This window comes from Lemur catta, chromosome 10 (genome assembly GCF_020740605.2).
Source record: "Lemur catta isolate mLemCat1 chromosome 10, mLemCat1.pri, whole genome shotgun sequence".
NCBI classification, from domain to species: domain Eukaryota; kingdom Metazoa; phylum Chordata; class Mammalia; order Primates; family Lemuridae; genus Lemur; species Lemur catta.
Window position 1 is genome coordinate 48,492,508 of NC_059137.1, and position 22,962 is coordinate 48,515,469.

The 22,962-nt window shown below is 39.3% G+C and overlaps 1 protein-coding gene across 2 annotated transcripts in view; it reads left to right on the forward strand.

The window, feature by feature from the left end:
• SLC24A2 (solute carrier family 24 member 2) overlaps positions 1–22,962 on the forward strand; it is a 219,206-nt gene that overhangs the window by 115,695 nt on the left and 80,549 nt on the right. For both annotated transcript variants that reach the window (XM_045563028.1, XM_045563029.1), the window contains exon 2: positions 21,798–21,836. In XM_045563028.1, the coding sequence (XP_045418984.1) occupies positions 21,798–21,836 (39 nt within the window). The remainder of the gene's footprint in view (positions 1–21,797; positions 21,837–22,962) is intronic.

Below are 22,962 nucleotides of genomic sequence, written 5' to 3' on the forward strand. Positions count from 1 at the left end.
CAAACATGGCCAGGCACAGTGGCTCATGCCTGTAGTCCAGCACTTTGGGAGGCTGTAGCAGGAGGATTTATTGAGGACAGCCGTTTGAGACCAGCCTGGGAAACATAACAAGACCTTGTCTCTACGAAAAATATTTTTTAAATTAGCCAGACGTAGTGGTGCACACCTGCAGTCCTAGCTACTTGGGGAGGCTGAGGCAGGAGGACCACTTGAGCCCAGGATTTTGAGGTTGCAGTGAGCAATGATGACACCACTACTCTCTAGCTAGCCTGGGTGACAGAGTGAGACCCTGATTCTGAAAAAAAGAAAAAGAAAAGGAAAATAACAAGAAAATAAACATTACAAACATGTCAGTTTAGGCAGGATGTCCTCACATCCCTTAGAAGTCCATCTTTCACCTATATTCACTTGAATCTGTCTGTCCTAATACCTCTACTGATTTCCAGAAAAGAGCATAAATCAGCAATTCTATGCACCACCTCTCCCCACCTCCAATAATACCAATACTTTTATTGGCATTTCCAACCTGCACTTTACATAAATCATTCATCTTTAGATGAGAGATGCCGTTACTCACTAGGCCCTAAGTTCACAACAGCAGTGTTGAGATAAGCTCGTGTGTCTTCAGTTGTGAGGTGTGTCATGAGCAGTTTATTATTCACAATGACTCAAGTACCCAAGTTCATCAATTGACATTTACAAATTAGAGAAGTTGCAAGGTTGTCTCAATAACCTCAGCCCCACTCAATTAAATTCCAACAAGCTTCCTCCAGTAGGAAGGAAGTGAAGATGTAGAATTCTAGTTAATCCTACTCTATAGTTTTGTTTTTTTTTTTAAGAGACAAGGTCTCGCTCTGTCACCCAGACCAGAGTGCAGTGGCACAATTATAGCTCACTGCAGCCTCCAACTCCTGGGCTCAAGCTATCCTTCAGCCTCCCGAATAGCTGGGATTACAGGTGCGAGCCATAGCACCTGACCACTCTGAACATTAAGCCCATCACTGGGTACATCAATGTATGTGCCACACATGTCAATGTCATCCTCATGTGTTACAGAAAAAATTCAAAGTTGAGAACTGCTATGCTAAGCAACATGTTAATAGCGACATATTACAAGTGCTTTGCAAACTGAAAAGTCATACACAGATGTTCACAGTTATTTTGGGTAAATATATGTTCCAGAGAGAAGGCTCAGACATGACAAGTCTGCCTCTTCCAAAGGATGGAAGACTATTTGGGTAAGTTGTCCTGGGCACAGTGTCTGCGGCAATTAAGCCGCCTCCTCCATCCTCTGGAGAACATCTGGATTAGACTCACCTGCTGGCCTATTAGCAGTGAACACTCTGCCTACAGAGAAACATACCCCTAAAGGTTCTATGCTTAATTCCCTTCCTTTTTAGGAACACTTCCAACAGTTATTCAAATTTAGTGGTGGTAGCAAAGGGTGGAGTTTCAGGGAACTGCCAAAAAATACTTGATACAAACAAGATTAATGAAAAACATGACAACATCTGGCCTGAACAGTGGACCCTTTGACTCTGCAAACATACAGTTCAGTGTGAAATAGAGATTATGTATAATCTAATTAGACTATAGAGACCAGTGAATTTAGTAAAAAGCAGGTAAAGTAAATATTTGGAATTTTAAAATAGCATTTAGATGAAAATTCTTCATCTTAATAGGGTCATGACAGCTTACATTTGATATGCAAAGAGCATTCAAAATCAGTAATTACTAAATCAAATTCACTGATTTTTATCAGTGAATAAGTTCACTGATTTTATAAGGCAGATGATTGATGAATTCACTCAGATCTGTGAAAAAATTAATACCATCTCTAGAAGTAGGATCTTGCAATCACAAAACATGAAAAGTCATAGCTATAAGCCACCCTCAATGCCAAATCAAACAACAAAGCAAGCAATCAAACTCTATTTGGTCGATGTCATCAGGGCCCGTAGGCATAACTACTAGTTAAGAGGCTTCTGCATTAGTGAACTTGAGAAGTCTATGTTTAGCTTGGAAAATTGATCCTGTGGTTTCGGTACACTGCCACCTGGTGTCAGCCCTGTGCCAGGTCATGGATGCTGAGCCCACACATGCTGGGCTGAAGCCAAGCTTTGTCACCTACCCAGACTGATGATTGAACACATCTTTGCTGAGATCACCCTGCTCTCTGAACTTGACTAACTGCCTCTACCAGGGTCTGCTAGAGTATTCCCTGCTCTGGGCCCAGATCCAGCTGTGTGGACCCAAATGACAGGAGAGAGAGAATATGTGTGTAATGGGCCTAAAAGCTGTGACATCTTGTAGTCTGTCCCACCTGGGAAGGTCCAGCACATAAACCGGTTCCTCCACCCTGCAGCTTCCACCTCCCCAAAGCCAAGCCTGTCTCCCTATCTCCTGACCAGGGGATTTAACACTCCTATTCACACATTCCACCCCCAACACCTGCTCCTTCTGTCTGGGCCAGACCCCACCCTAGATATGTGGGAGCTATGCTCTTACTAGGCCTAATGAGATTGATACTGACTTCACTTAAAAAGAAATGGGGATGCATTTTGGCAACATCGATGGGACTTGCTGATGGGTTGGCTGTGGGAGAGAAGGGGGAGAGAAGAATTATACAAGACTCCTAATTTTTTGGCTTGAACAGCAGGGTAGGATGGTGTTGCCATCCTCTACTAGAAGGTAGATGGGTAACAGGTTTGGGGAGTAGACATAATTTCCAGGGAACATGTGTTGTTTACATAATCTAAACACACACATATTAAGTGTTATAAAAACCCGTTTAAACAACTGAAAAGAAACCAGAGAAATATGAAGATGTTTTGCAACATCTAAATTTGTGATTGGACTAATTCCAAAAGGACAGAAAGAAAGACACCTACCTCTAACATCTATGAAGGTGAACTTCAGCCTTGTTAAGTGTGTTCTGCCCACTAGACATTGAATAGAGATAGCAAATTGGCAGTGGGACATGTATGTTTGGAAGGGATAAAGTCAGGACTAGAGATGTCCGTTGATGGTATTTAAGGCCAAGCGATTGTTTGAGAACAGAAGAGGGCAGAGTTCCCAAGGCTGAGGAGAAATGAGTAAGGCAAATGCTGAGATATCACATGGAATATGAGGACAGGGAAGTGGTCACTATCTTTGCTTCAGAGTGGTCTTTGATGACTTGGACCTGACCAGAGCCAAATCACTAGACTGATGTATCATCCGCCTCCTAAATAGTCTCCTAGGTCCCACATTTGACCTCCCCCTCCAATCTACACGGCAGCCAAAGCGATCTTTTTAAAACTTAAATCAAATCATGTTAGTCATTGCTTTAAAATCTTTGTTAACTTACCATTTGAACTTAGAATAAAATGCAAATTCCCAGGGCTAGAGCAAGGCACTCCGGCACAAAATGTAAGGGGGGACCCAAAATCTCAGTAATCAAGATAAATGATATTTTAATGCAATATTTTGAAAAATCAAATTGGCAGACTGTAGCCCATGGACCAGCTGCTTGGTTTTGTAAATAAAGTTTCATTAAAACCAGGGCCAGGATTAGGGTGAGGTGAGTGAGAAAGGGTCACACAAGTGCAAGGGAGGAGCCTGTCTTCATTTAAAATCTTGACATTTTATTCATCATGGATTTTAATTTTCACTGTTTTTTTATGTTTTACAATATTGCGTTGTATCATTTATTTATATGACTGAATTTTTTGATACCCCATTAAATTTTGTGGAAGAGGCAAGTGAGGGATTCACCTCACCCTTGTCCTGGCTCTGCCAACCCCATATCAAGACTTATACTTTCCAGTGAACATGAGTAGCTTTTATAGTCAAAAACATAAATATTAGTTTAAGTTTTTAAAAATGTTTATAAACAACCTAAAATAACCCCAAGAACTATGAAGATGTTTTGCTCAGCAGTACAGACAGAAAGGCACCCAACTTTAACATCTATTAATAAAAAGATGAAGATTCAATTTCTTATTTTCCAAATGGATCTGATCTTACTTATGCAGTGAGTACTCAGCAAGGCACATGGCTTAATAACAGCAGGAGAGCCATTTTTAGATAAAACTGATGATGCTTTCATGGAAAGGTTCCAGGCAGATTAAAATTGTATAAGACATAATGCTTTTTGACTGTTTAAATATGTTATGATCATAATTTTATTTTGTGACTTCTTCAACAGACAGAAAAGGTTTTTCTTATTTACTAGGTTATCAACTGAAAGAATCAAGCAGCTTTAATTTCTTCATTCATCTAATAAACTCAAGTTCTTGTGCTGACGCATGAAGGATCTTAGAGATCCATTAACAAACATTCTTAAGAGGGCAGGCATATGGTTTGAGGCTTGATTAACAGAATAAATATCCATAGGTTTTCCAAGTTAACAAGAAATGTTTTCTTTTTCTTATCTTTCTTCCCCCTACCCCCATCACTATACCTTATGTTTTAAAGGTTGGTTTGCATCCTCTATGAATAACATTATGGATGAATGGATTCGGCAGGGCCTATAAGCTACTGACTCTCATCTTAGTTGAGCTTTTATATCAGAGATGTGTCTATCTCAGTTTCCCTATATGAGATTTGCAAATTGCTAATGCAAAATGCTGTCATCATTAACAATGGAAATCAGTTTTCCAGATATTGCCAATATGACCCAGATGTCCACACGAGATTATTGGTGAGAAAGACGCCAAGTATGTCCCATGCACAAACACAGCCCCAAAATGTTTGCCTGACTGTTCAGTTGTAATTTCTGTCATCTGCCTGGATGATGGCTGGCATGAGAGGGGACGGCTAGCCTTGTAGCCTGTGTTGTTCACACGGCAGCTGGGCAGAGGTCTGAGGGACCATCCAGATGCATACGAGGCCCCGAGGCTAGGAACTGGCACATGTCACCTCCACCCCATTCTGTTGGCCAGAGCAGGTCACCAGATCAGCCAGAACAAGCGGGAAGGTAACCTGCAAAGTCACTGTTGCAATGAGACATGGGTACCAGGAGGAGAATAACTGCAGCTGTTTTGCAAACAGACTACCACAATTAATTAACAAAGATGGAAATCCCACTCAATTACATATAATAAAGTGGCACTTTCTAACAAAGTTATTATGGGGAAGGAGAGGGAGTAAAGATCTAGGGGAGAAAATCACTGTGTTGGTAAAACTACTTGCAAATGCAAAATGGCGATTGTTTGATGAGAACGTGGAGAAATTGAAGCAGATTACGTTCCCATCTGTCTGGGATGATAATGATTGACTTGCCCTGTTCTCCATGTTTATAGAAAACTGAAATTCTTGGCCAAAGCTTCTGAGAGATTCATAATTCATTCAGAAGTAGGAATTCCGACCTGGCTACCTGCCATCTCCAAGTTTAGATTGCTAATTGCTCCAGTTGTAGATTGTTATCATTTTATATTCCCGTATATATTTACCGAGTGCCTGTAGGGATCCAGAGATTTTACATATGTCATCGTATCTAATTTGATAATCAAACAACTCTCTGATATAACTGTCATCCACAATTTATATGTGTAGGTCCTGAGGCTTCGACCCTTCCAGTAACTAGCTAGAGGCCACAGAACTCGGGTAATTGGTGGAGCCAGGACTCTTTTAAATACTTCCCATTATTCTGCGTTGTCATCCCATAGCTTTACCCTTTTGAATTATACCCTGTTTGTTTTTAATACTTAATATCAGAAATACAAATGTCAAAATCAAATTCATTGGGAAATAGTTATTACATTACCAAAACTCAAACAAAATAGTGATTCCCTTAGGTCTCCCAGGATGTTTTAAATGCTTATTTGTGAATTTGCAATTCAACAGAGAGAGCAGGTAAAAAGAAAGTATTAGGCTCATTTGCCACATGAATATCCATTGGCAATGACAATAAATTCAATTTACTGAAACTGGGTTTCCCACAAAACAACTCAAGAATGTATGTGTTGGCTCTAAGAGGGGCTCACTTGGAGAAAATAACCTTTCCTCACCCAACTCAGTGCTCTCCAGTGGTCTCAGAGTCTGTGCCTGTGCAGAGGTGAACGACTTCCTGCTCCAGCCTGGCCCATAGCCTCAAGCCTGCAGGGATGGGGCCAGACAGCCCTGAGTGTGGACCCCAACTTTGCCAAGTACTGCATCTGAGGCCTTGGGCCACTTACTCACCTCACTGAGCCTCTCCTTCCCCAGCAGTAAAATGGGATTGAGGATGTTTATGGAGCTATAAATATTAAATGAGGAATGCATTTAAATCAAGTTGTGCAAATGCTAAGTGCTATTGATTTGTCTCTCACTATACATTTTTCAACAGAAGCTAGCACAAAGCAAAGCACAGCGAGCAAACCACCCCACGGTACAAGCTGACTTTACTCCTTTATTGTTCTTTTGCTTTTGTGTATTGCACCTATCCCCTCCCGCTGCATGTTTATAAAACAACATGTGATGGAAAATGACATTCGGGAGACACGGGTCCTAACTTCAGCTCACTGCGTATCCCATCCAGTGGCTTCATCACTTTGAACTTCACTTCCTTCTAGCTGTGAAATAAAGATGCCGAGGAGATACTAATTCTCCTAGAGCTATGAGACAGCCATGCAGGAACACCATGCACGGTGTCTGCAACTTCTTGGTGCCCTCGTTTTATTCCCTGTGGGATTTACAAGGAGGTGCTCCCATTTCCAATAATGCCCAGTCAGGTACAAAAGGAGGCTTTTTTTCTTTTCTCACTCATTTATTCTGGGTTTTTCTGCTTACCCTTTGTGTATTTTTCAAGGTGGGTACAGTCACAGATATAAACCGGCCTCGAGGCTACCAGAGCCGACAGAGGAGCGACATTTAGAACAAACACAGTCGGGTGAGATGGGTGCCTGAAGCCCAGAGCAGACCTTCGGTGCCCTGCCCAGTCTCTGCCCACTCAATGGAGTGGGACCATCTGCAGTGACATTCAGATCTTTTTCCTGAAGAGCTTGAACTAATTGAGAACTTGTCAGCGTGGGTAAAACGCTTTGTGCTGCCTTCTGCTCTGTTCCTCGCCTCTGCCAGAATCCGCTTCTGTGGCACCAGGCTGTCAACTGGACAGGCTAGACAGGAAGTCCTTTTGGAATTCCTCCTTCCTGCCAGTTAGTGGGTGATAACGTGTGCCCTTTCAAATCTCTTCTAGATTCCAAAGGGTGACTATCTTGAAAGCATTAAATCAGTGATTCTTAATCATTTTAGGGTCACGACAGAAGCATCTGATAGAAGCTGTGGACACTCTTCCTCCTGCTCCCTAAAAACTCATAGACACACAAAACTTGATGCACAGTTTCAGAAATTTCACAAACTTCCTCCCCACCTAAATTCGGGCTATAGAGCCCAAGTTAAGAACCCTACCACTAAATAACACTTGTATTTATAAATGTCTGTGTGGTCAGTATTGCCCACCAGTAAGCTAATACCAAACAACAGTTAGCAAATGAGTACTTGTGTCTAAAGCAACTTGTCTTTAATAAACTGAAAGATTTTTGTTGCTTTACTCTCATGGGTTGGTAGCAAAGTAGGGAAGGGTCTATGCTTATGGAGCTATAAATATTAAATAAATAATACTACCCCACAAGCTGGCTTCATTCATTTATTGTTCTTTTGCTTTTATGTATTCCACACCTATCCTCATCAGTCTTAGCAAATAAAATACTTTGTTTTACATACACTTAATAGCTAGCCTTGGGAACACAAGTATAAACACAAACAAAATTGCTCATGTTGTCAAAAAAAAAAAAAAAAGCCACCAGTAGGAGGTTTTAACCTGCTAAGGCAACATGTTACCTATTATGTACATACCAAATGCATGCATGCATGTGTGCACACGTGCGTGCACGCACACACACACACACACACACACACAGTTATTTTGATTATGTTGGAGAATGCCTGTGTCCTTAGAAAATAAACACGTGAAATGTCTAAGGATCAAGCTACCAAGACATCTGCAGCTTACTTTAAAATTATTCAGAAAAAAATTATAAATATAGACATATATTGATAAAGCAAATACAGAAATGTTAACAATGAATGTAAGTGCTAAAAATATGGTTATTCTGAACTTTTCCTATGTTTGAAATTTTTCATTATAAAAACCTGGAGAATGAACACATACATATTATTTTGAGAAAAATGTCAACATAAGCATTCACTTTGGCACTAGATTTATCAATTGGCAAGCATCATTTTCCCATAGGTCCAGTATATTTTTCATTGTAAGTTAAAATCCTGTCCAAAGATATTCAATGTTACTAGAATTTAGTAAATAGTATATCTTCAGTGATGATTCATGCAATATTATATGATTATCATCAGCATTTAAGATGCTCTCTGGGCAATAAGCTTGTGTTGTGGGACCTTTTACAAAACAGAGTGTACAGAACAATCTAGAGAAGTTCCCAGTGACTAAAGCCAAGATTTCAGAGCCAGCAGTAATTAGGGGAGAAAAAAAGCTTTTTCTAACGGGATATTTCTCATGTCATTTTCCCCTACTTCTGCAGCAGATTTTTTATTCCAACACTGAAAATAGTGCTGAATATTTGGGTGCTGACTATACTATCAGTACGTCCTGGCTCCATTTGACAGTAATGCAGTTAGGATTTCCAGAGTACATCTTTTCCATTTCTGTTGCTGTGAGGCTACATCTGTTTTCAATAGCACACAATTTCCGTTGTGCTATTGACAGATAACAGATAAGATATGCCCTAGGAGACCACAGCTACTGTCTGGAACCAGAATTTTTATTTTAAGCCTGACCCTCCAAAATCATCAGTCCATTACTCCTTCATCAGCAAAAATGGAGTGCTGTCCTTGCTTAATGGCAGATCTCTATTTCATCTCTATTTTTCTGTTTTACATTTTATAAGATTAGAAAATCTTGTTTTTACAAGATTAGAAGAATGGATGACATTGAAAATATAGTTTATTTTTTTAATCATGTACTTTCTGTTCAAAGCAAGGTTAATAATTAAAGCTTTTGGTTTTCTTAAATAGTTCTGTGAAGATGAGATGGCTTCCATTTTCCGAATACATTTTGTTCTTTCCTGCATGGAGGGTGAATTCAAAGTGTTTTTATGTTTGCCTGGGGAATGCAAAGAGAGTTATGCCTTGGATCAGGCAAGTAGAGTCATGAAGAGCATGTGATTTTAAGTTAGACTGCCTGCATTTCAATCCCACTACTTTCCATACTACCAGGATTACTTTGGGCAAGTTAGTCAACCTCACTCAGCCTTTACCCCTGATCTTTAAAATTGGTATAATAGCAATTGAACATCATAGGCAAAAAAATGGACCATACCAAAATCCATACCTTATATAAAAAATAACTCAAAATAGATTGTAGTAATAGATATAAAACATAAAACTATAAAACTTCTAGAAAAAAATAAGAGAAAATCTTCAGGACCTAGGACTAGGCAAGGAGTTCTTAAACTTGATAGCTAAAGCTGACCCATAAAAGGAAAAATTGGTAAATTGGACCTCATCGAAGTTTAAAACCTTTGCTCCGTCAGAGACCAGGTTTAGAGAATGTAAGGACAAATTGCAGATGGGGAGAAAATATTTGCAAACCATATATCTGACAAAGGACTTGTATCTGGAATATACAACAAAACATAATGTTAAAAAGACAATCCAATTAGAAAATGTGCAAAAGATATGCACAAACATTTCATTGGAGAGGATAAAATGGCAAATAAGCATGTGAAAAGATGTTCAACATCATAAGCCATTAGAGAAATTCACATTAATACCCCAATGAGATATCTCTGCGCTATCAGAATGGCTAAAATCAAAAATAGTGATAATATCAAATGCTGACAAGAATGCAGAAAAATGTGATCATGCACACATTGCTGTTGAGAATGTAAAATGTTACAACACTCTGGAAAATAGTTTGGTGGTTCCTTTTAAAACCAAAAATACTCTTATCATATGACCCAGCAATTATACTCTTAGACATATATCCCAGATAAATAAGGCTTATGTTTATGCAGAAACTAGTATGTGAACATTCGTAGCAGCTTTATTGATGATAGCCCCAAACTGGAAACTATCCAATGTCTTTCAGTGAATGGGTGATTAAACAAATTGTAGTATGTCCATACCATGGAATACTACTAAACAATAGAAAGGAACAAAGGATACACACAATCACTTGGATGAACCTCAAGGAATTTATACTCAGTGGAAAAAGCAAACCTGAAAAGTATACATACTACATCATTCCATTTATATAACATTCACAAAATAATTATAGAGATGGATAACAGATTAGTGGTTGCTAGGGGTTAGGGATGAGGGGAAGGGATGCAAGTAGACATAAAGGAATTGCACAAGGGAGTCATGTGGTGATGGTACAGTTAAGTAGCTTTATGGCAGTGGTAGTTACATGAAGCTACATGTGTGATTAAATTGTGTAGAGCTATATACACACCATACACAAGCATGGATGAGTATATATATAGTTGGTGAAATCTGAATGAAATCCATAGATTATACTGATGTCTGCTTGCTATTTTTGATATGGGCTATAGTTATGCAAGATGGTATCGGTTGAGGCTGGGTAAAGCGTGCACAGGACCACCATGTACATTTTTTTTGCAACTACCTGTGAATCTATAATTATCTCAAAATAAAAAGTATTTTTGAGTGTTTCCTAATAATACCTGCCAACTAGGATTATAAATGAACATTTAGCACAGTATCTCAAGTGTAGTTAGTGCTCATAAAGGTTGGCAAGGATTTTGTATATTAACTGCTGCTGTTGCTACTTAATTGTTGCTGTTGCTACTTAACTGGAAGAACATGTCTTAGAAGAGAGAGTTTAACTAGAATATAAGTTCTATGAAAGCAGGGATTTGGACTGTTTTGTTCACTGTAGTATCCCTGTACTTAGAACAATGTAGCACATATAAGGTGCTCATTAAACATGTGATGAAGAATGAATGAGTGATTTTGAAGATGTCATGAAGGAGGATATTTGGCAAATGGAACAACGGGGAATGATGTAATAAAATTCAGGGTAAGGCACAGATAAAATGGCTAAAATGGCAATTTGCCTAGGCACCTATGAGAGCAAATGATGATGGGGGAGAAGGGAGTGTCAGCTGAAAAGATGTTGAGAATAAGTTTGAATCTCCTTACCCTCCCCTATGCTAAATTGCAACATTCTTAGGAACAGGGATCTCCAACCTATGGTGATGTATATAATTATTTCATTATATATTACAATGTAATAATAATTGAAATAAAATGCACAATAAAATTAATGCACTTGAATCATCCCAAAACCATCCCCCTGCCTCCCCAGTCCATGGAACAATTGTCTTCCATGAAAGTGGTCCCTGATGCCAAAAAAGGTTGGGGACCACTGCTTAGGAAGATAATTGAGAAGGTGACTGACCTCATGTCCAGCCCCATTGGTCGATCGGGCTCCTAGTCCTTACCATGTACTCTACTTTTCCTAACCACTCAAGCATATCATGGTCTATGCCCAGTGACACTGTTTCTTACTACCATGTTCTCCACTTTACTACATGGTCACCCTATTCCATTCAACACTTCTACCAGCCAAAAGAGATGATGACTTCCACACTTGATTTAGCCATTAGTATTGCAGGTCCAGTTGGGACTCCAAAAGAAAGACTGGCTCTCTCCAGTTAAAGAACCCATGCAATAGTGTCTGGGCACAGGGCTGCAGGGACTAAGCCAGAGAAGTTTTAGTGATACCACTCTGTATTAGTAAAACAGTTTCTGCTGGCTGTGACCCAAGCCCCAACTCTGGATTCAGGGACCTCAATTCTTTTTTGCCTCATGGTGAGTTTCCTGCCTATTTGAGCATCTTCTTTCCTTGCCAAGCTCTAGTCCCACCACTTGTAACTAGCAATCAAAAGATGATGCTTGCCGAGTATCCGTGGAGTGCCAGTACACTGCTAGGCAAAATATGAAATGTAAAGATGTGTAATATGTAAGGTACCCTTCCTCAGGAAGCTGACAGTTCCAAACAGAGCAGGCAAAATGGCAAACACAAGCAACCAGGAAAGTTGTGAAGTGCTGACTCTAGCTAGAACAGGAGTTCAAAGGAGAGAAGTTTGATATTGTTGCATTTCCACAGGTGTGAGGAAAATAGTGGCCTGGTCAGAGCGCACGTCCCAGATACCTGGGAGGAGAATGGTTCATGTAGCAGAAGGTCATTAGCAGTATCAGATGCCAAGAGGAAAATGACACATCTCAGTGTTGTACTAAGAAGAAACCATTTGCCTCCAGCCTCGTTATAGATGAGCATATGGGCTCATTAAAAAAATATAAGCTCTGATTTAACGTATTTATTATTAAACATGCATTTGCTGAGCATCTAGCACCACTGTGTCGGGTACAATGAATATAAAATGATATAGTTGTGGTCTCTGCCCTCAGAAGGGTGCTCAGTAGTGGAAAAGAGAGAGAAGAGACAAGTAATATGAAAGACTGAACTAGGGAGGAAACGTGGGGACACACAGTGTGAACGGAATGTGGAAGTGGCGAAGAAGTGTTCAGAACGAGCGCGGCTGTGTCCCACTTTTATGACTCATCTCCATGACCTGAATGGGTTTAGCTTCCTCTTGGCCTCTCCTGGGAACAGAAGAGCCGATCATGGAATGAGACCGAGTCTCACCATCCGTGCATTCTCCCCAGAGAATGTCATGTGCTTGATATCTGTGCCCTTCATTGTTTTCTCCAAGTACACTTACATCTGCATTTATATCATTTAATATTCAAATTGGGTTTATGTGATATTCATTTGTTTCCTAGAAATTCCAAAACTAAAGTCAGAAAATCTGGCATCTGTATTTTTCTGCCTGTATGGAAATGTGTCAAGGTCCTATCAGAATTAGGTAGTGATATGGTGCCAATGAAATTTCTAGGATCAGAAGTTAAAACGTAATGAAGAATCAATCTGTTGTATTAATGAGATTAAACTGTTTGTATCTAGAAGACCATAAATATGAAAAAGATACCAAGATCATTGTGTTATATTCAAATTGTAATCTTCTGTTCTCTTTGGAGTTCAGGGTTTCTCAATTTTTAAAAATCAGGTCTATGAAAGTTTTTTTAAGAAATTGACAAAAAACTTGGTTATCAATAATATTATCAAAAATTAAATTATACCTTCAATTTTATCAGTTTCAAGATGCACTTTAAATATGTAGTGCCCTTTGATCATTGAATTTTGCTGTATATTGAGTTTTTATGGACACAATTATGTTCTTTATTTTTTTTTCAGTCTTTGCTATATTCTCTTCAAACAAGAATCCACGCTAAATCCAAGATTAATAAATTAATCATAAAGTATTACTAAACAAGTGATCATTATACCATAGTTAATACACTTAAGTATACCCTTAAAGATAACACGCAATTTTAAGTGATCTAACTGCTACCTACCCTTTCTGTCTAGTTAATTTTGTGATAATAACATCTTCTGGAAAGCAAGCATCGTAAGGACAGAGATTTTTGCTAGTTTTGGTCACACCTAAATCCCTAGAACCTAGAAGAATGCCTGGCATATAGTAAGTGTACAATAAATGTTATCAGTAAATGTTGTTAAATTAATGAATGAACAGATTTTCTTTATTCGAAACTTACTAGCCAGACTCTTCTGTTGATGCTTCAAACACTGAAAGTGATTATCTCTTTTTTCAAACTTGTTCTTTCCTTGAAACAAAGAACCAGCACTAGGCTTTCAAATGTCAGAAATAAATTGAAGACTGGGCACACCTGTACTTCCAAATAAACTAAATAGTACCCCATGACTGCAGCGATAACCACCAAAGAGCCCCTCTTTTCCCACCTTCTGCTGAGCTATCCATTCCTTACAGAGAATAAGTCAATTTCACTTATAGAGAAACTAATTTGCAGTGTTACTTGAGCCTATGCCATTGTGAAGGTCATAAAAAGTGCCTCCATGACTTTTAAGAAACAAAAATAATAATAAAAAATCATGACAATTTTAGGTGAGTCTAAATAATAATGCTGGAAGAAACAAAAGACAAGAAAATACCTTTGTTCTTTCTCTACTCTTAGATACTAGCTTTTTGTACCAAATGAACACAAATAAAATCTGTCATTCTAAATTCACAACAATTTCTTGACAACTATTTTCTGGCCTCCACTGGAAGTCAGAGCTCACATATTATGGGTTCTTTATATACATAAGCTATTTTTACTATATTTGGAGTTGTACTGCCTGCAGTCTTCTCCCCACAAGTCACTGCAAGGAAAATTCCACTCTCTTGTTTCTCCTATACTCGGGGAGGCTCTGGAGATCAGCTGTCTGAGTCCGTATCCCAGCTCTGCCACTTACTGGCTGTGTGACCTTGGACAAATTGTCCAACCTCAGCGTCCTCATGTATTAAAGGGGGCAGATATGACTTTAATACCTATTATTGTGAAGATTCAATGAAATATTATACATAAAACACTTGGCACATATTGAGATTTCCATAAATATTATCTGTTATTACTGGAATCTGCCTGATTTGCTGCGTATCATTCCGTTGTTTGTCTAGCACCAATGTTTGTTGGACTTTTTTAAAAATCATATCCTCTTGAACACTTTCCTTAAAAGAAGTAAGCCAGTCGAGACTTAATAGATGAATGCATTTGGGGTTCTTCACTAGTGAAAGAAAATTTGTGTGACTAATGCCAGAACACCACTAACAGATTGTGTTTGAATGACATATCAAAATTGTTCATTAGCAATTGTGAGAATTGCTGAAGTAATACAATAAAGTATATTAGCAACATCTGGATTTTTCAGGGGAAGGCTAGAGATGGCAGTGGTAGCTGGGTTGTTAATTTCTAAATTAAGTGAATTAACACTGGTGCTTAGTACCCCAAGTACAGAAACAGCCTGAGGCCCTTCCCACCTCCCTCTCTCCATTTATAAGATGAGGATTATTGTCCTCTATGTACCCACTTAATAAGAAAGGTTAAATAGTCCTCTAAGAGGTGGATTTAAATGATTACCATTACTATTAATTTAGCAGCAAGCAAGCAGCTGAGGAGCTTTGGTTATTGACACAAGAGCACACAGTGCCCGTTCTGCCTGAGTGCTCTCACTCACCCATACCACGTGGTTACATTTTAAGTAGCCACAGTTGGTGACCGTGGAAGACACAGAAGTGAATCCTGTCCTCAAGGATTTCAGTATTTAGGAGGCTATCCGGAGGAGTTCGATACCAAACACACCCCATATAGCTTCCCAATGTGTAAGAGGTATTTAAAGAACTTTTAAAATTTGCACTCATGCTCCAGTGGGGTGCGTGAAACAATTATTAATATTTGAGATGCAAGAAAGAAATATTAGAACTTCTATTTGTTTTTATCTTTTAGAGAGAAGAAACTAGCCCATCTTTACTTAATGGTTGACAGTAGCACATAGATAGATAGATACAGATATATAGATAGGTAAAGATTCATGTTACATTACTTGTTCAGAATGTTTCTGATAATGGCATATGATCAATAAAGTTTGGAAGACTGGCTGTATACTCTTCTGTAGACTTAACTTGCCAGTCATTGTCCAGCTGTGCATCCTGAAGTCACCCTGGCCCTCGCCTTGCTCAGTGCTCCCAAACTATTTCCTAACAGTCTTGCAGTGCATCAAACAGATGTCTCTTCCCATCTGTCATGAGCATCTGCCCTCTCATGGGCTAAACTTTTTTCCAAGTTTGAGGGAACCTTATTTCACTCTTTCTCCAAACCATGACTTTGATTGAGCATACCTCGTGCTCCCAGGTGCTTACACTGGACATGTTCACAAATCATCCCCGTACAGCCCGGCCACCTGCGGGCAGGGAACCTCCAGTCCAGAATACCTCCCAGAGGAAGAAAGGCTCCAGCAGAAACTGAACGCATGACTTGATCTGTGACCTTTCTGACCCAGAAAGTCCCTGTTTCTACTCACAAACAACATCCTACCATTTGGAAGTGTTGACCAGAAACCCCCAGAATTTCAGAGTTGGGGTTACAGGGTAGTTGTTTGGTTCAGACCTGGCTTCTGCCTTCTCTGAATATTCCAGCCCCCGAGAGCCTCCTGTTCCAACCCAGGCCCACGAAGGCGTATAATTTACGAAATGCTGACCTAGCCTCACCCAGCCCTGTATCCTCTGCGCAGTGCTGACTCATGGGTAATAGTCAGAAGCCAAGTCAAGGAAATATCTGTTGTGTCATCTCCTCCCACAGCTGCCAGCCTGGGCATGCCCAATTACCCATCCTCTAGTATCCTACACAAATCACCTCTCACCATCCTCATCGGTGAGGTTTTCTTACTTCTCCTGCAAGCCACCCTGTTCTTGAATCCAATTCATGACCCTGAACCTACTTTTGTTATTTACGTTGTTATTATTCTTGTGTCTCCTAATATTAATAATGATAATAGAGCTAATACATAGTGCTTACTGTGTACCAAACATCAGTCTAAGCGCTTCACATGCATTAACTCACTTAACCCTCACAACCTCCCTCTGAGGAAGGTACTAGTATTATCCCCATTTTATAGATTAGGAAACTGAAGCATGGAGAGATTAAGTAACTTGCCCAAGGTCACACAGCTAACAAGTGACAGAAGCAGGAAAACGAACCCCAGCAGTCAGGCCCTGAATTCCATCTTCTTAATCACCCTGTGACACCCCTTCTCATCCTGTGTTATTTGTTCTCTTGTACAATTGCTTAAAAAGCAAAATGTTCTTTAACTGTCTCTGAGCAATTTCTCTTCTTCTCCTTCCATTTTGGGGGATATCTATTCTTCTTAAATGTCTTTCTGCTATCCCAAATATTTCATGGTTATGGGGATTATTCAAACAAATGATCAAAAGGCTTTGCTTCCAAAATGTGAGTTTCCATTACCACATTTCTTACTTAGATAATTTCTACCCTTTCCTCCACCTCAATGTATCTCTTTAAACCAGAAATGTCAAGTGGATATTCCTGCATTCGGGGCTGCCACTTTCTGCACTTCATTAATCTCTGAGATCCTTACGTTACTGAAGGAGTGTGATATTGGGGTAATTACCCAGAAACCAGTGGTAAAGTAATTTGAATTTAAATCTCTTAGTATTTCTTTCCTTAAGAATTAATTTAATCTTTCCTCCCTTGATGTTTTAGGGAGTATGCTAAGACATAGTAAAAGGAAGATGAGTTTCCATCTGATTAAGAGGTGGGAGGGTTTCTTTCCTCTAGATTTCAGTGTTGAGGCCTTTGCACTTTGTATCTAGTCTCCCCGATAGACTTTAGGTTTATTCATCTTCAACCAGGACAGATATTTTGAACGTTTTTGTTTATTACAGGTAAAGGTATTGAAAAGAAAAAGAAAACATCATTTTACACTTCCATGTTAATTTTTTAAATGAAAATCAGTCATTCAAATCATTCCTTACCCAACCTTTCTAAATTCTAAGACATTAAAATTAATGTCAATTAAATGTTGGATTAATATTTCTAATCACAGGCATATTTGTTTTGGATCACATTTATGACACAATAATTTTACTTTTAAATTTGTTTTTGTAGACTTTATAGTGCTTTTGGGTCCTTGGTACAAGGAATTTAGGCACACTTTTCAGGACTTGGTGGAAGGTTACATTAGTTACTTGGCTTTTGTAAGAAATTGGTTATCTTTCCTCTATATCTGATGCCAAGTCACTGTCCAGGAAAACCATCCCTTATTTTATACAATTGTCTTTTGGCATATGAAGTCTTCCTGGTGACCCATTTGATTATGTGATTTGAAGGTGGACAATTCCAGTCAAAGTTAACCATGGACATGTTAGTATCCTTTTACTGAGTGGCCTTGAGGTAGCTAAACTGCAATATTTGCCTAATTTTTATGGTGGGGGGGGCGGGTAGTGGAGACCTGTATGCAGCGACAGGTTCTATAAAAAGTTACATAAAACCTACACTTTGTAGTCAGCAAAATATTTCTCAACCAGTGGCTATTGAGGGTCAAAGGAAGAAAGATGATTTAAGGACTTGAGAATGATTTATAGCATTAAGAATGCTTTCTAAATGGGCTGTGCATTTTATTATCTGGGGGAAAACGGGCACTTACAAAACACCTATCAAATAAGTAGCAATATTCCTACGTAGAATTGGGATTTCCACCAGGAAGGACAATAGATATTAATAGCATCTTCAAGTTGCTCAATTTAAGTGCAAATACCATAAGACTAACTTGGAGTAATTGGTGAAGGAGCCAGTTTAAGTTGAATAAAAATTTGAATTACAGAATACTTTTTTTTTTTTTTTTTTTTTTTTTTTTTTTTTTGAGACAGAGTCTCACTTTGTTGCCTGGGCTAGAGTGAGTGCCGTGGCATCAGCCTAGCTCACAGCAACCTCAGACTCCTGGGCTTAAGCGATCCTACTGCCTCAGCCTCCCGAGTAGCTGGGACTACAGGCATGAGCCACCATGCCCGGCTAATTTTTTTGTATATATATTTTTAGTTGGCCAGATAATTTCTTTCTATTTTTAGTAGAGACGGGGTCTCACTCTTGCTCAGGCTGGTCTCGAACTCCTGACCTCGAGCAATCCACCCGCCTCGGCCTCCCAGAGCTAGGATTACAGGCGTGAGCCACCGCGCCCGGCCTAGAATACTTTCTTGTAAGGAACAGATATATGACATACATTCTGGCCTGGTAGAAGTCCTACTTTAGGAATGCAGAGGGGAGTCTGTGTTGGCTCGCCAAAGCCCTAACCTGAGACCTTTCCAGATGCACTATATGAATTCTCTTAAATAATCCTCAAGAATTGCTATGTATGCTATGGATTGGCTTGACAAGTCTTTTCCATAGCTGACATAGCCTTTGAACTGACCACCAGGAATCGGACTTTAATGTTAGTACAGCCCAAATGAGTGGTACTTGGGTGTGTTTAAAATTAAGGGAATTAAAAAGCAAAATGCATAATAAAATGCCAAATTAATTCTTAAAGTTATATTAGTCTTCTTTTGAAGAAGTTGTCTTCTATAACATCCCATGGGTTAGAATAAACCTGCCAGATGTTCAATGGCCCTGAAAATAAACTCGTGACACTGAGGCCAACCCCAAACCCATTGGCTATACACATTAGGATCGTTTCTTTGTCACCATGACTAGTTACTTCCAGCGTAATTAAAACGCTGTTAAAATAGAATTCCTAACGTAATCAGCCGCACATTGCCAGGACGGAGAAGCTGCTTCAGGATGCAATTAGAGCAAGGCTAAGTCAGGAGAACCTCAGGAATTGTCAGTAGATGTGGGTGAGCCCCCGAATACGGCCAATTCCCACCACATCACACTTCTCGTCTCTTTTGCAACAGGGAGTAAATGGAAATTAGAGGGGCGTTTTAATGGCCTCAGCTGCCATTTGTGTATATACCTAAATTTACACGTTATAATGTAATGTATATTCATGTCTGCAAATCACATTTGAAAGAAAACTAATGACATCAACTCTGCAGACTTTAAACAGTAGGAAATTTTATAAAGGATTTCAGACCTTTCTCTGCACTTAGTATTTTCTTTGTAGAATCCATGTACAAGGCATTTTTCTTCCACTTTTTATGTTTTATGATCCTCCTTGCTTGTGAGAGAAGAAAAGGAAGTCAATAGAGTAGATATTTTTTCTTCCTTTCAAGCCAAAAAACAGGTTCAGATATTTTTTTCCTCTTTAAATAGTTTCTTTAAATATATTTTAAAAATTCAGACTCTCAGCAGGTGATCTCTCTTCTGAAGCCTACCCTTTTCTCGATTCAGTTTTATGCTGCCCCTTCATGTGCTGTGGTATCACTGGTATCAATCCTGGCTCATAATTATTTGTCTCCCATTTAGCCACGAGGTGTAAATTTGCTAACTGAAAAGGCGTGCTCTGACAGTTAATCTCAGTGTATGTCGAAAGGCTGAGCTCTCTGCACGGGAAAATTTCCCTGGGGGATTGCTCTGTAGAATGTGAGGCCATTTGTTGAGCTGTCTGATGTCGAAGGAGAGAAAATGAAAGGACCCGCCAGAGAGACGCAGGATCATACAGTGCCTTTCAGAGCAAAGAGGGAAATCAAAGGACAATTTCCGGTCCACACCAGTTCTGCAAGTGTGTTCTTGGGAACTAGGGCATCGGGGATATTTTCCCATTAGTGTTTTTAGAGAAGTCACTGAGGGAGAACCCCCAAATCAGACGGTTATGGCAAATTTAGTGATGGCCACAGACTGTGCTCAGAAATTACCACCAACCCAGCACCCTTCTGTCTGTGCCTGAGACTCACAAGTTCTTCAAGAGCCTATAAAAATGCTTGGAACAAGAAGGAAAAAAAATACATTGGTTTTGACTCCAAAATCTAAAAAGGTATCTACAAAAATCAAGATTATTAAATGTTTAATTGAATGTCTACAAAATATTTAATATTGGCCTCACTATTAAATTTTGTCTTCTTAAAAATTCCATATGAAAACAAATTATGAATTCAGTTTTTTCACTTTCCAAGATTTTGAGCATGCCAGGCATAAATTAAATGGATTGCACATAGCCAATAATTTGAAATTCAAAGTTGTAAGAATCCTTTCCATTTTTTTCAACACAATAATGTATATTTTAGGTGGGATGTGGGGGCATCTTAACATCTTTGTGTGAGATGTGTGGTAGGACCTAAAAAAGAAAGCGTAGAGCACGTGAAGCTTTCAAAACAGTTCTTCTCCAAGCGCGTGATCATTCCTGAAGACAAACATCCGCTCAGACCCAATGGGGAGGACCGCAAGGCAAGACAGGGGAAAGGTTCGGGTTTGTTGTTGCCAGCTGCACCTGTAGTTGAGGTGAAGTGACCTAGGCAGTGTCTAAGTGTGAGGAAATTCACAAAGCACCTGTACACCATTGAGAAGATCACAGGATGGTGCCCCGATTCTGTTAAAGAAGGAGAGCTCACACTGAGTCGAGGAAGCAAAGCCATCCGGTTGGGCCATGTTGGTAGAATTCCACTGTCCCCTTGTCTGCGTCATGTTCTCTCCCAGCAGATGACCGAGCCCTCATGTGCCCTTGTTCTAAGCAACATTCCCCAACTTGCAGAGATTTCCATTTTTAGAATAGAAGAGGCGAGGTGGCAGGAACAGGAGAAAAGGTGGATTATCTGAATTCCACGTGTGATGATCCTAGTCTTTGATTCGGTGGCCTAACTTCTTCAGGCTTTATTTTCCTCACCACGCATGGGGCAATGAATGCAGACTCCCTCTAAAAACATACAGGAAATGACATTTCCTTGCAATCCTAACCCCCAACGATAATCACTAATAATAACAGTTTGGTATAATTCCTGCAGAATTTTTTTTATTTAATGCACTAAAGTATTATTATTTTCTTTTATGCAACAAAACAATAATAAATAAGGTTTTTAAATTTTTTTCACTTAACAATAATCTTAGATATTTTCTATGTCAGTACATGTGAACTTGCCTCATTCATTTTAATGATCATCTGGTATTCCACAGCATGGCTGGGCCACAGGTGATGTAATTGTCTGTATAGCTGGGCATTCGGGTTGGCCATTCAGCTTTGACCTTTTAGGAGAGTGAATCATATGCCTAAATAAACCATTATATGTTGACTAGAAATATACACCCTTGGCCCCTGTTTTGGATTAACTCGTCCTAGTGCAGAACAAACCAAATCTTTCTCTGTGCTGATGCTTGTTATTAAATGTAAATTCTATATGTGAGTCCTTATTTATTTATTTATTTATTTATTTTGTCTTTTGTTTTTGCCTTTTCTTCTTATGCAGTCATCTGCAACCAGGGACAACGATGAACCGGCTCTCCCGGTAGGAAGCAGTGGCCCTGTCTGTACCTGCTTGGTGCCTGTGGAGTGTGGGGCTGGGGGAGGGTTGGGGGTGGGGAATGAAAGGCTTGTGTGCTCAACAAATCATCCCCTCCCTTGGAATTCTTAGATAGTCTAACCCTCTGGTGTGTACGTATGTGCTGTCCTGTAATTAGCAGTTTCTAAAACTGTGTTTCAAAAGTTTGAATGTTCTCTTCCATTTGACATGGCATTTATAGGAGTTGAAAAAGTGAGATATTTCCAAATTGCATTCCAAGGGATGTTGAGCTCATATTTGGGGATACTGTTGGGTCTAATGCTTGATGCCTGTTTTCTTTGTGTATCTGCATGCACATACTTTTTGACTGGAAATTTCTTTTGGTTCCATCAAAAGAAATGCTGCATGAGACCTATATATTCAATACATATATATAATGCCCGAAAGAATGCCTTAATTTCTTCTGTAGGTATAATCCTCTTCTAATAAAGATCTCCACAGCAGAGTTCTTCCAGTTTCCCAGAATAAGGACCATAGTAACAGTGTTATGACAAATTATTATCAATAAACACATTTTCCAGTTCCTATTCAATTAGCACATCACGTTTTATATTGTGCAGCTTGCAAAAGGAAATGACCTTCACAGTTTTTGTGTTCAGCCGTCAAACAGTGATTGCATTTCTACTTTATTCAGGTCTCCTAACCTTGCTCCTAAAATATTTTGAACCTTAATCATCTGAATACTCTATAACTAAATGACACAATGCATTAAAAAATGTTACACTTTTAAGGCTAAAAGGGCTAGCAATGAAGATACATATGACCTAGTCCTTCCTCCTATAATGCTCAGAGCAAAGATTTTTAACATTCCTTGAGAGTCCATAGGATATGCCTGGTCCAGTAACAGGCTAGGGATGCAGACCCAGTCTTTTTCATTGAGGAGCTGTATTCTGGCTCACCACTGAAACGCCAGTAATCTCCTCTGATTCTTCTCCAACCCTGTTGAATTGGGAATATGATTTCTAACATAACATCAATTATAATACAATCACACTAAGAAAGACAGATTTTTCCATGTATCTCATAGTGAGATTTTACCCTTACTTCAAGTTAACTGCAGGTTTCCTCTTTG